At 40.9% G+C, this 12,773-nt stretch overlaps 1 protein-coding gene across 1 annotated transcript in view; it reads left to right on the top strand.

The window, feature by feature from the left end:
• FKBP7 (FKBP prolyl isomerase 7) overlaps window positions 1-10,414 on the top strand; it is a 71,016-nt gene extending 60,602 nt beyond the window's left edge. The window contains exons 3-4 of the mRNA XM_086958702.1: window positions 7,412-7,539; window positions 10,128-10,414. Of these exons, the coding sequence (XP_086814828.1) occupies window positions 7,412-7,539; window positions 10,128-10,289 (290 nt within the window). The 3' untranslated portion in view covers window positions 10,290-10,414. The remainder of the gene's footprint in view (window positions 1-7,411; window positions 7,540-10,127) is intronic.
• Window positions 10,415-12,773: the final 2,359 nt, after the last annotated feature.

Below are 12,773 nucleotides of genomic sequence, written 5' to 3'. Positions count from 1 at the left end.
GCTTTGCAACAGTGAAAAACGAATTTGGCATTATTTCACTGTCAGGACATGGTACACACCTCAGTACATGTCCTAACGTTCACACACGCTGCACCCTGCCCAGGGAGTTATCTTGGGCCTAACATAGGGGTGTCTGATGTGCATAAAAAGGGAAGGTAAGGCTTGGCACGTAGGTGCACTTGTCAGGTCAACAAAGCAGTTAACAAATTGCGCGCAGGCACTGTAGTGGCAGGCCTGAGATCTCTTTTTAGCGCTACTTGTGTGGGTGGCACAATTAGTGCTGCAGGCTCACTAGTAGCATTTGCATTGCCAGCCCTGGTACACATAATGCACTTTACTAAGGACTTTACTAGTAAAACAAACATACCACTTATGGACAACTAATTAACATAACACTTTAAACAGGGAGCACTTGCACTTTGACACTGATCAGCAGTGGCAAAGTGCCCAAAGCATCTAAGCCAGCAAAACGAAATCCATCACATCATCAAAAATAGAGGAGGTAGAGGCAAAAAGTCAGGGGTACCACGCCAAGAAATGCCAGGTCTAACAGACGTTATAGTTAGAAATTAGCATTTAAAAAAACCTTAGAAATTCACTGAAAAAAACACAGGTTTCAGGAACGTTATAGTTAGTTGGACAATTCACTTGTACAAAACCAGATAAATTCGTCCGTTATAGTTAGTTGAGCCAACTATAACTCGCGCCCCCTCAATGCACTGCTGATGACGCCACATATTACATTACTCATGACTTGGTCAGTGACATCACTGATGACATCATCCACTTAATATCTGATGCACCTCCTCACACCCTAATGTAACTTTTCATACACCTACTCTAAAATATAGACTACCATTCTCAAAACCATAGACACACCAATTCCAGTTACTACATACCCACTCACTGATTCATAGGTCTACACACGCATCCACTCACCCATACAGTCACTCATACACACAGTCACTCATCAATGCAGCCACTGATATATGCACTAATACACCTATACAGACACTCACACACTGCCACTCACCCATAGTTAATCAAACACCTAGTCATTCACCCAAAGAATCATTCATACTGCCATTTACTCACCTATACAATTATACACACACCATCTCACTTATTCATACAGATAGTAACACATACTTACTCTCGACTAAAATCACTCACACAAGCACACACTCACCCATATAGCTACTCTCCCAATCACTCACTCACTCACTCACTCACTCACTCACTCACTCACTCACTCACTCACTCACTCACTCACTCACTCACTCACTCACTCACACAGTCACTTATATGCTCCAACATTCACTACACTGCCTTTCACATATGCAGTTACTCACCCATATGCCACTGAGACATCCATACACTCACCAAAAAATCCATACGCACACTCACTCAACCATACTGTCCCTCACAGGCGCAATCATGAACACAATCCACCCAGGGATTCACCCACTCATACATGTATGCAGGGAGTCACACAGCTCCTCACCCACCCACACTAATACTCAGGCACCCATACAGATCCTCAGAAAACGAATGAATAACCCATATAGACACTCTTGTGCCAACTCACCAACCCATGCAGCCACTTATACACCAACTGACAGTATGATACACACATTTACACAGATTATTCACTCACCCATATATTCACTAAGACACGTTTAATCACTCACTTATACAGTCGGTCTCGCACCCAACAAATCATCTATAGAGACTCATACATCCACTCATTCTTCGAATACACCTTGGAGTATATATATATGACATTCTTAAACGTTTTAGAAACACTCACAGGATGATGTCATCAGTGATGTCATTTGGGATGTCATCATTGATGTCACTGACCATGTCAGAAGTAATGTAATATTTGACCTCATCAGCAGTGCATTGCTGGGGTGCGAGTTATAGTTAGCTCAACTAACTATAACGTCCCTGAAATCTGTGTTTTTTTCAGTGAATATATATATATATTCACTGAAAAAAACCATAGGTTACAGACCATATATAGTTAGGAATTAGCATTTACAAAACCTTATTTTACTCACACAAAACCATTGAAATTCGCATATATAGTTAGTTGCACTAACTATATATCGCGCACCCGCAATCCACTGCTGATCATGTCACATATTACATCATTCATGACATGGTCAGTGACATCACTGATGACATCAATGTCAATGTCAATGTCAGAGTTTCTTATATAGTGCAACTTATCACCGTAAGGTCTCAAGGCGCAAGGAACCGGAAAGAAGATGACAAACAGAAGAAAAAAGAGATTAAACAGCACAGGGGGTCCTACTTGGGAAAAGCCAGGTTTTCAGTGCTTTACGGAATTTCTGGTGCTCCACGATGGAAAGTAAGTGAGTAGGCAGTTTGTTCCAGAGTGTGGGGGCAAGGTAGGAGAACGAGCGTTGGCCGTACCTGGAAGAACGCACACGGGGTTGTGTCAGCAGAAACTTATTGCCAGACCTTAAAGGTCTTTTCGGAACATACCAAGTAAGTTTTTTTTTAAGGTAGCGAGGCCCTTTACTGTATAGTGCATTGTGGGCCAAGCTCAAGATCTTAAATTGGCTTCTTTGCTGGACGGGAAGCCAGTGCAAGTTTTCCAGACACGTCGAAGAAGCCGTCCTATGTGGCATGTCCAACACTAGTCTGGCGGCAGTATTCTGCAGAATCTGCAGCTTTGCCAGTAAATCCCCATTCAGGCCATGGTACAGGGCATTACCATAGTCAAGACAACTAATGTCAAGACATCACTGATGACATCTCAAATGACATCACTGATGACATCTCATTTGACATTACTGATCACATCACTGAAGACATCATTCATGTGATAATACGATGAACCTCTTCAGACTCTAATATAACCTTAGATACACTCAGTGTAAACAGACACTCACAGACTGTCACTCATCCATGGAGTTACTCACACACCTAGTCAGTCATGCAAAGAATCAATCACACCTCCATTTCCTCAACTATACAGTTATACACACCTTACTTATTCAAACATATACTAACCCATATTTACTCTCTTATACAATCCCTGATACAAGTTCACAATGATCCATACAGCCACTCACACATTCACTGGCTCAGTTATTTATATATGTCAACTCTCACAATTACTGTGTTTTACATATGTACTTACTTTGACATGTAGCACTGAGATATCCATTCACTCACCAATACACTCATGCACACAGTCAACCGCCCATACAGCTGTTTCCACATGCACTTTTGAACCCATACATCTAATGAATCAACTGCTCACACATCTATGCACAGAGTCATACACCTCCCAGCCACCCACACACACACTAAGTCTCCCATACAAATACTTGGGCAACCAATCAATAACCCATATAGTTACTCATATAGCTACTGATCAACACATGCAGCAGTTTACAGAACAACAGACATAATGATGCACAAATTAAGACAGTTTAGTCACTAACTCATGCACTCAGTGAGACACATTTAATCACTCACTCATACAGTCAGTCATGCACCTACTAAATCCTTCATCCAGACACTTATACATCCACTCATTCTTCAATATGTAAGACATATTTTAACTTTACAGAAACATACAGTCACTGGATGTTGTCATCAGTGACGTCATCAGTGATGTCATTTGAGATGTCATCAGTGATGTCATCAGTGATGTCACTGACCATGTCATGAATGATGTAATATGGGACATGATCAGCAGTGGATTGCGGGTGCGCGATATATAGTTAGTGCAACTAACTATATATGCGAATTTCAATGGTTTTGTGTGAGTAAAATAAGGTTTTGTAAATGCTAATTCCTAACTATATATGGTCTATAACCTATGGTTTTTTCAGTGAATTTTCAAGGTTTTGTAAATGCTAATTCCTAACTATATATGGTCTATAACCTATGGTTTTTAAAGTGAATTTCAATGGTTTTTTAATAGCAAATATCAAAAGCTGTAAAATGTATTCTTCTTTTAAAGGAAAAATATATTTCATATGTATTTAATATAATTTTTTTATGTATATACATTTTTTGAGGGAACGAATTTATCAACTATCAAGCTGAAGAAGAGTGTGGGGAAAAAAAATAAAGAGAAGGACTAAGAGGAAAGAACAATCAGTTCAAAAATACAATTGCTTTAAAGCATGAAGTGCTTTTCCACACATTTACATTTAAATAACCCATATTAGAACATACAAAATATCTACAAAGGAGACGGTGTACATTGAATTTTAGATTCTTCATTGGTACCTACATGTTGGTACTTACATCACCCACACAACAGCTCTATTCAGAGCTACCCTACCTCAAAGCACTCTAAAATATTATTCTACTATTTCCCTTAGTTTTCCCCTTGTTACGCTTTACGGAACGCTACCCGGTGCGCGGACCGGGCGCTAACCGTGCGAAAATTTGAAAAAAAAAGTTTTAGTTTTTTTTACATATATGGGCCTCCTCAGCCACCCTCAGAAAACCTAGGGGGTCAGGATATGTCTCCCGTAGCCCCTTATATCCATTCCCAACATTGTTTATCCTCCATCTTGTGACTAAATTCGTCCGAAACACAAGATGGCGGACTCCTGTTACGCTACCGGTGGGCTACCCTGTTCGCGTACCGGGTAGCGCTTCCACCGCGAAAAATCGAAAAAAAAATAATTTTATTTTTTTGCCCCGCGGGGCCCTTTAATAGCCCCCACATCAATCCTAGGGGGTCAGGAGGAGTCTACCTTGCCCCTTTCATTCATTTCCCCCTTCGTTTATTTCCACCTCTTGTCTCTCGATCCTACCGAGAGACAAGATGGTGGCCGCTCCGGACTGTTTAGAATGTTGAGAGTCACCGGAGAGCCAATCCGCTTCTACTCACGAAGTTCCGTTACGCGTCTGGTACGCGAACCGGGGCGCTAACCGGACCGCTGTCACAGATATATATATTTTTTTGAACGTTAATTTCTCAAAATCCACTGGAGCACATATCGTGAGACCTAGCAAAGGCACATCGGGCAAACAGTCTCTACAATTTTGCCAAGTTTCATAGAAATCCATTCAGCCGTTCGAGCTAAAAGTGAGTCCAACCGCCCTATGGAAAACTCAATGTTAAAAACACGTTTTGGGACCCCCTTTTTTCTCGGCCCCCGCTTGACGAAACCCCCCCCCCAAACTTTCAGGGGACGCTCAGAAACAAAATGTGCCATTTTCCTGAAAATTTCAGCCAATTCCGTCCATCAACGCCAAAGTTATTCAACATAGAATTTTCAGAAATCCCTATTCAAAAAAATCCTAACTATATATTCCTACTGGCGACCGCCAGCATAGCATTTCTATGGCAAAATGAAACCCCTCATTTTGTTCCTTTGCAAATTAAATGTTTTAAGTGTTAACACTTTATTTCAATCAAGATGACTTCAGGTGTGCCATACTTTTGTCATATGTAAGACTGTTAGCGCTCTAGTTGTTCTTTAGAACACTCTGGACATTCTGTCACTGGGCTATAGTTGGGATACATCTGGCTGATATTTGGGCTACATTTAGTTTTTTTTGTCTCTGGTGGCCATCTTTGGGCTACATTGGGCTACATTGGGCTACATTTGGGCTCTAACATATATATAGCCCAATGTAGCCCAATATATATTTTTCAAAGTTAATTTTCGTAAAAACCACTGGAGCATATATCTTGAGATATAGCAAAGGCACATCGGGCTACCAGTCCCTACAATTTTACCAAGTTTTGTGGAAATCCATTCAGCCGTTCGAGCTAAAAGTGAGTCCAACCGCCCTATGGAAAACTCAATGTTAAAAACACGTTTTAGAACCCCCCTTTTTTCTCGACCCCCCCAAACTTTCAGGGGACGCTCAGAAACAAAATGTGTCATTTTCCTGAAAATCTCAGCCAATTCCGTCTGTCAACGCCAAAGTTATTCAACATAGAATTTTCAGAAATCCCTATTCAAAAAAATCCTAACTATATATACCTACTGGCGACCGCCAGTAGGTAATAAATTACTTTGGACTATACCTGGTGTGTGGGGTTTTTTGCTGCCGCCGCGGCGCCAACAAAGAATTGTGCGAATATATATATATATATATATATATATATATATATATATATATATATGTATATATATATGTGTATATATATATATATATGTATATATATGTATATATGTATATATATATGTATATATATAAATGTGCACAAGGCAGCACACATGGATGGAGCAAAAATGAGGAGAAATACTGCATTTCTCCTAGTTTCACCAGCTTAAGACCAGGGTTTCCCTCTTCTTAATTTTAACGCTGCCTCAATTTAACGCTGCCCTTTTAAATAGGGCGCAGCATCAAAATCAGTGCCTGTTGCAGTGGAACGCCCACCGCAACACCCACTGCCCGCCCTTTCACACTAAGCATAGCATGAAAGGGGGCCTTATTTACAAAGCAGCGTTAAGCCAAGTTAAGTGGCTTAACTCTGCCTTGTAAATACGGCAATGCCCCTATCGCCACTACGTCGTAAAAAGTGACGGTGTGGTTTCTATAGGGGGTTGTACATATGCCCCTGAGTATGATGAAAATAAGAGTAGCACTATAAAAAAATTATATATTTACCAGAAAGGTGAAATAGAGAGATGAGGTGCATTGTTGGTGAGTGGTAGTGAGAGAATTCATGGAGAAGGAGGAGACACTCATTGTTTTGAACATTATTTGCTGCATATGGCCCGGGATATGCAGGTTGCGGTCGATTATGTAGTTTACCAGATTCCAGAATTTTCTGTCAGGTGGTGGGGGGGCCCGACATTTAAAAAAATTCAACTGGGGGGCTCAACCTTCAAAAGTTTGAAGACCTCTGCCCTACCGCCACCCTGCTAGCATATGTGCGAGACACCCCACAGGCCATACTTTTTTGGCCCCTGGGCAAATGTTGGCGATTACCCATGCTTTAGAAGAACAATTTACTTACTTTTCTAATATTCTTTTTGGTAGATAGCATAGTTCCTGGAGACTCCTTGTTGCCCTCTCGACTTTCCCCTTCAGAATGATTCTTCATTATGTATTTTTATTCGTTCTGCCTATGCCGCTATAGCCTACGATAGTTGGCAAAGAAAATGGGCCGAACTGATGTTACTTGCTGAATCTGTGTATCATATATAATTCATTCACTTCCAGTCTCTTTGACTCCGGAAACAATGATGTGTGGCGACTCCAAGCACCAGTGAAATAGGAATTTAGAATAATGTTCCGGTTCGTACAAGAAATGTGCAAGAGCTATGTCATTTAGCAGAATGAAGGTTACCAAATGTAGGTTTTTCATCTTTATAATAGTGTTATTCATGTATACATGTTTTTTGTGCCCTTTATTTAAGTTTTATCTTTTTTGTACTCCTCATTTTAGGCAAAATTCCACCAAATGCTACATTGATTTTTGAGATTGAACTTTTTGCTGTCAGCAAAGGACCACGAAGTGTGGAAGCATTTAAAAGCATAGACTTGGACATGGACCAAAAACTTTCACGAAATGAGGTACCGTATTGTTAATAATTCTGTTAAAAGAGGAAAATGATTCATTCTATTTAAATTGTATTTATCTATGACCTTTAAACTTTTGGAAGGAACTGCACATTCTTAAGAATTAATTGTAATTTGACTCACAGGAAGAAAATCAATACAGTCCGAAAAGTCTTCTCTTGGAAATCAGGAGGCTTTTTGTCTTTAAATCCATCTGTGGTTCAAATCAGATGTGGTTTAGAGTTTGCTCCAACCATTCAGCACGATATCAGCGCCTCACTCTCCAACAAACTATGCACATGCCTTGAAAGAGGTCTTGGTGTGCACTTGCTTTTCTACAGAACTAGTACTATCTGTTAAATCTGCAATATAGACCAGTTATTTGTCTGCATCTAATGCCTCATTCCTTGGTGACCATTTAGAGTAAAACTGGGCTTCTAAGCAGTTTTTAGTTTGTAAAAAAAAAAATGAGTTCCGGTGCCAAAAGCTCTGCTGAGAAGCCCAGAGGCGGTGCAGTTAAATGCCTCTATAGATCTTAGTTTTTTCATTCTTTACTACTCCGTCATGCATTAACACCCTACCTCCCAACCAGAGACCCTTTTTACTTTAATTTGGTGGAGGTGAAGCTAACCATGTCTGAATTACCTAACAAAAGAACTTTACAAATCTACAAGACATTGGTAATACACACGTCTGGCATATTTCCAACCCCCAGAGTGGCTTTGGAGTCAGAACTTGGTCCCTTGGACGAAAGTGAGTGGCAGACTAACTTAATGGCTCCTAGAGAGATTGCCATCTCCACTCAGCATAAACTTAATTTAAATGCCTCCACTCTTATACTTCACCAGGAAAGGCTCGAGCAAATGGGAGGAGATCCCTCCTGACTTGTACGAGATGTCAGGAAGGTGAAGCAGACTTCGTACATACATTGTGGATCGGTAAGGCTCCTAATGTCTTCTGGGAGGCACCAGCAAAAGTTATTTATCTGGTTGTGGGCACCCCAAATTTCCTTAATTCTCAACAGACACTTCTTAATATCTTGGATGATCCGGGCTTGAATATGTACATGAGTGCGTTTGGGGATTTGGGCTGATTATAAGTAAGAGAGACTTCTCTCAGAACTGAAGGGCAACTGAAACTCCAAGCATTCTCACAATGAAAGCAGAACTAGATGCAAAATCGGAAGCAAAGTAATATTCCAGGCCTGAGGGTGTAGTACCATGGAATAGTTTATTGAGAACCCCTTATACGTGACTACACGACGGTCATAGGCATGAGGTATTAGTACAACTGTGCCATGTAGGTTAGCTACACCTACTCAGCCGCGGCCCGTGCAGGTAAGAGCGGGGTGGCCGGGTGGGGGTGATTTCCACAGACGACGAGGAGGGAAAATTATTCATTTATTTAATTTCACCATGTAGTCATCTGTCGAATTCCCCCCAACCCTGCCCCACCGCTCTTACCTGCAAGGGCCGCGGCTGCACCTACTTGATAAATGTAGGTATGTATATCTGACAATACCTTGCTGCACCTTGTTGTACAGTTACTATTGGTTTTTACTTGATGTGATGTATATTATAAATTGGTTTACCAAAAACGTATTGAACTAAAACAGTGTAGCAATGCACATATTTAAGTCTTACTCTTTATTTTTCTTCTATCCTCCAGACAATCCACACAAGTAAATATGGAGTGATTGTAGAGGAGAATGCAGATACATGGACATTTTATGTGTAGATTTCTATGTGTACTCTCTGGGATTTGTTAGACTCCCCGTAAAGCCAGAAATGTACGCAGATCTCTGTAGAAAACATATCACGCTTATATTTCTGACTATAACAATTTCTTTGTGAATCGAACCTCTTAAAATGAGCCTGGCTTAGCTCTACTGTGCTTCCTTTGTGGTCGCTAAATAGAATGGTCAGTCTCTTGTGTCTGATATCAAAAATGCTGAAACATAAATGAATGCTGAAATTCTTTACTGTACGTTGTGCTCTGCGAATTTGGGTCTCATTTCATCTGCTACTGTGATGGAGACAGACCTGATGACACACCATCCGCACCTGTACATTCTAATTTAAAGATATCCGCCAAAGTGGCTCCAGGAGACATTGCAGGTGCCATTTCTGGCAAATAATTATCAGTAATGATAGGTCTGCTGTAAATAACATGCCACACTCACTGAGGGTGTTCTGCAATCACATGGGGGAAATTTAAAACATTTTTCTGACTGACATTGGCATGGTCTACAAGGTGTTGTCAGACAACAAGGACACTATTTCCAGTGATGCCAGGTCCAGTAACAGGGTGTTCCAGATGATGAAGCCAACAGCAGCTCTGGCATCAAAAACACCGCATGTTCCCACACTGGGCATGAGGTAGAGAAGGCAGAGGCAGATGATTGGGAATATCCTCTGTTTTTGTTGGATGTCCCACCGCTGCTTACCTCTTAATAATACCATTTGATTTTGAGTACTTCAGGAGGTGGAACATCACAGTACATATTGCTGCTCAATAAAACAATCCGCATCTTATTTCTTTCTTGGGGAGGGTTCTCTCATTTCGTGTCCAACCAAAATGATCTTTGATATTCTTCTTTGCAGTTAAATCACTACCTGACAGAAGAATTTCTGCGAGACGGCAAACCACGCGACCAATCTCTCCATGACAAGATTCTACAAGATATATTCCAGAAGAATGACCATGACGAAGATGGTTTCATTTCCGCCAAGGAATACAATGTCTATCAGCACGATGAATTATAATAAAGGAAGCCCTATAAGCAATGTTGAACTTCTTTGCCTACTGGATTTAAAGAAGATGACACTCGCTATGTGATTTATTGTATTTTGTGACACTTTTTATTTATAAAACAATGAAAAACATTTAATCTGAATTTCTATTTTTTTATATACATTTTTTACGTTTATTTAGTCCGTTTAGTTCCTGCAGTTCACAAAGAACATTTTAAAAAAGCTTGATTCTTGTATTATTTTGTGTGTACAGTTTAACACTGACATGAGGAAAAGCACACACAGGTAGCTCTAGAATATTATACACTCAACAAGATATGAAGATTTGTGTGGATATTGATATTTGCAACTCTTCAAGTAGACTTTAAGCCTGGAGACTTTTTAAAGTACATTAGTTGTATTGTAGCTCTAGATGAGATGCAATTCCATTTATTTTATATCCCTTCCTTATTCTTCCCCTATGCGTCTCAGAGTGCAGTTTACTTTCCAGTGCTCTCATCTTACAAACCATAGTTTTGCAGGGATTAAGATAAAATCGTTCTCATTGAATGTCAAACCACCTGCTCCGCAGTAGATATGGGTAACTACCCCCAAAATATTTAGTTGAACTCATACACTGGAAGAAAGCACCCATCTAATTCCGAGGCAATATTTCAGATTGCAAAGAGGTAGCTAAAAAATGGTGCGCTTTCACACCTGACCAGTTTATTTGAAGTTTTATATAGTGCAAACATGACCCGTTAGGGTATCAGAGCGCTGTACAAACAACAGGTAAGATACACATACAAGGGCTAAATGCTAAAGGAATAAGCAGTCATCAAAACATATACAATATAACACTCAATCCACATATTTAAGCACCAGATGGGCCCCAGAAAGTAGTAAAGCTGAGTGGCTTCAGGTCTACTTTTGAAGTAATTTATTCAGCAGGTGCATTTTTAATTCTTTTCAGGAGAATTTCGAGGGGTTAGACCTGAGTGAAGGAAGCCGTACATTCCAAATTCTTGGGGCTAGACCGGAGAATGAGCAGTTGTACGTTTTCTTTTTTGTTGAACTTCTGAGGTTTCATCATTAGAGAGTTGCCGCTTCCTAGGGAGTGACTACCACCAAACAGTTCGAGTTTCTTAACCAGGTACACTGGAGTGTTATGGTGCAGGGCCTTGTGTGTCATGCAGGGCATCTTCAGCTGGAATTGTGCTTCCAGGGAGAGCTAAGTCAACAGTTTTAGAACTGGAGTAATATTGTTGAATCTTCTGGATCCGGTGCCAAGGGACCACTGGTAAACATGGCCCTTGTGTCTGAGGACTGTTCACTATTGCTGGTCCTAGACTGTTTGTCAGTGCCACGAATGATTGCCAATGGCAACCCTTGTGGGGACTGCAGCATGTGCTGGACACGTTCTAGGCGGGGCCTGTTTCCCGAGCTCCACCTAAATCACACCAACCTCCAGAGCAAGTATGGGATCAGAAAGAGGGGTGCCACAAGTTTTTTCTCAGTGTCTCTTCAGACAGTTTAGATGCTGCTGCTCACACTGTATAGGTAAATATATTTTTAATATTCTCTTTTTTTTATCCAAATAGTGTTAACCCCACTGAGCCTATTAGCAGAGAGAATCTGCCATTTATGTTTGAAAGGCTGGTTCTGCCCTCTCACCCACTTTGCTGTTTAACACTTGATTGCAAAGGCAGAAAGTCAGGAACAACATTTAATTTTGCATGATGTCTCTGAGCAGAGCCACATTTTTTTTGCGCTTACAGTGTCTAAGTTTCAAACATATCACTCAAAATTTCTCAGAACTCATTCATGAACTTTAGACAGAACACGTCAGAACCAGAGAAAGGCAACCTCTGGTCACTGTTTCTGGCTAGTTCTGTTTCACGTCTGCATTAACTTGGAGAAATTCCCAATTATATGTTGAACTTTAAAAACCTACATGAAAATAAGCAGTTACCAGGCTCCGCCCTGAGCCATCATGATACTGCTGCATTTCCCGCATTATACATAAAGTGCACTGTGCCAGATTACACCATGGCGTACCTTTCAAAAGCTACTCGTGGTGCAGACCAGAATAGACCCTATTATCCATGAATGCAGCCCTGGGACAGTGCATTCAGTGAAAGACTGAGTGGCTGCTTACAAGATGACTGCAACTGCTTGCAGGGGGATTCCTGGGGGGTCCTTATACTCTTTTCCGCTCTTCCAGAGGGCTTCCCTCTGCGCACATTGATAGTGCGCTACCACTTATTGGCACACAATCAGTACGCCTCCTAAGAGCCTGTTTGCCCTTGCACCCACGTCCGTAATAGGGCACAGGCGCAAAGGCAAAGTGATACCCTAATTTGCATGGGGGCCATGCCCTCTCGGCATTATCAGTATTTTAGAAGGGCAGCACAGGCTTCTGCTGTCCCTTCTATAATACTACAGTGATCCGAGATTGCAAAAAAAATGGTGCAAACGCTTGTTGAGCCACTGGGGCACTGTATGTAATACAGCTCC

The sequence above is a fragment of the Lissotriton vulgaris genome, chromosome 2_1, assembly GCF_964263255.1.
Source record: "Lissotriton vulgaris chromosome 2_1, aLisVul1.2, whole genome shotgun sequence".
In the NCBI taxonomy this organism is placed as follows: Eukaryota; Metazoa; Chordata; class Amphibia; order Caudata; family Salamandridae; genus Lissotriton; species Lissotriton vulgaris.
This window is presented reverse-complemented; position numbering and strand designations above follow the sequence as displayed.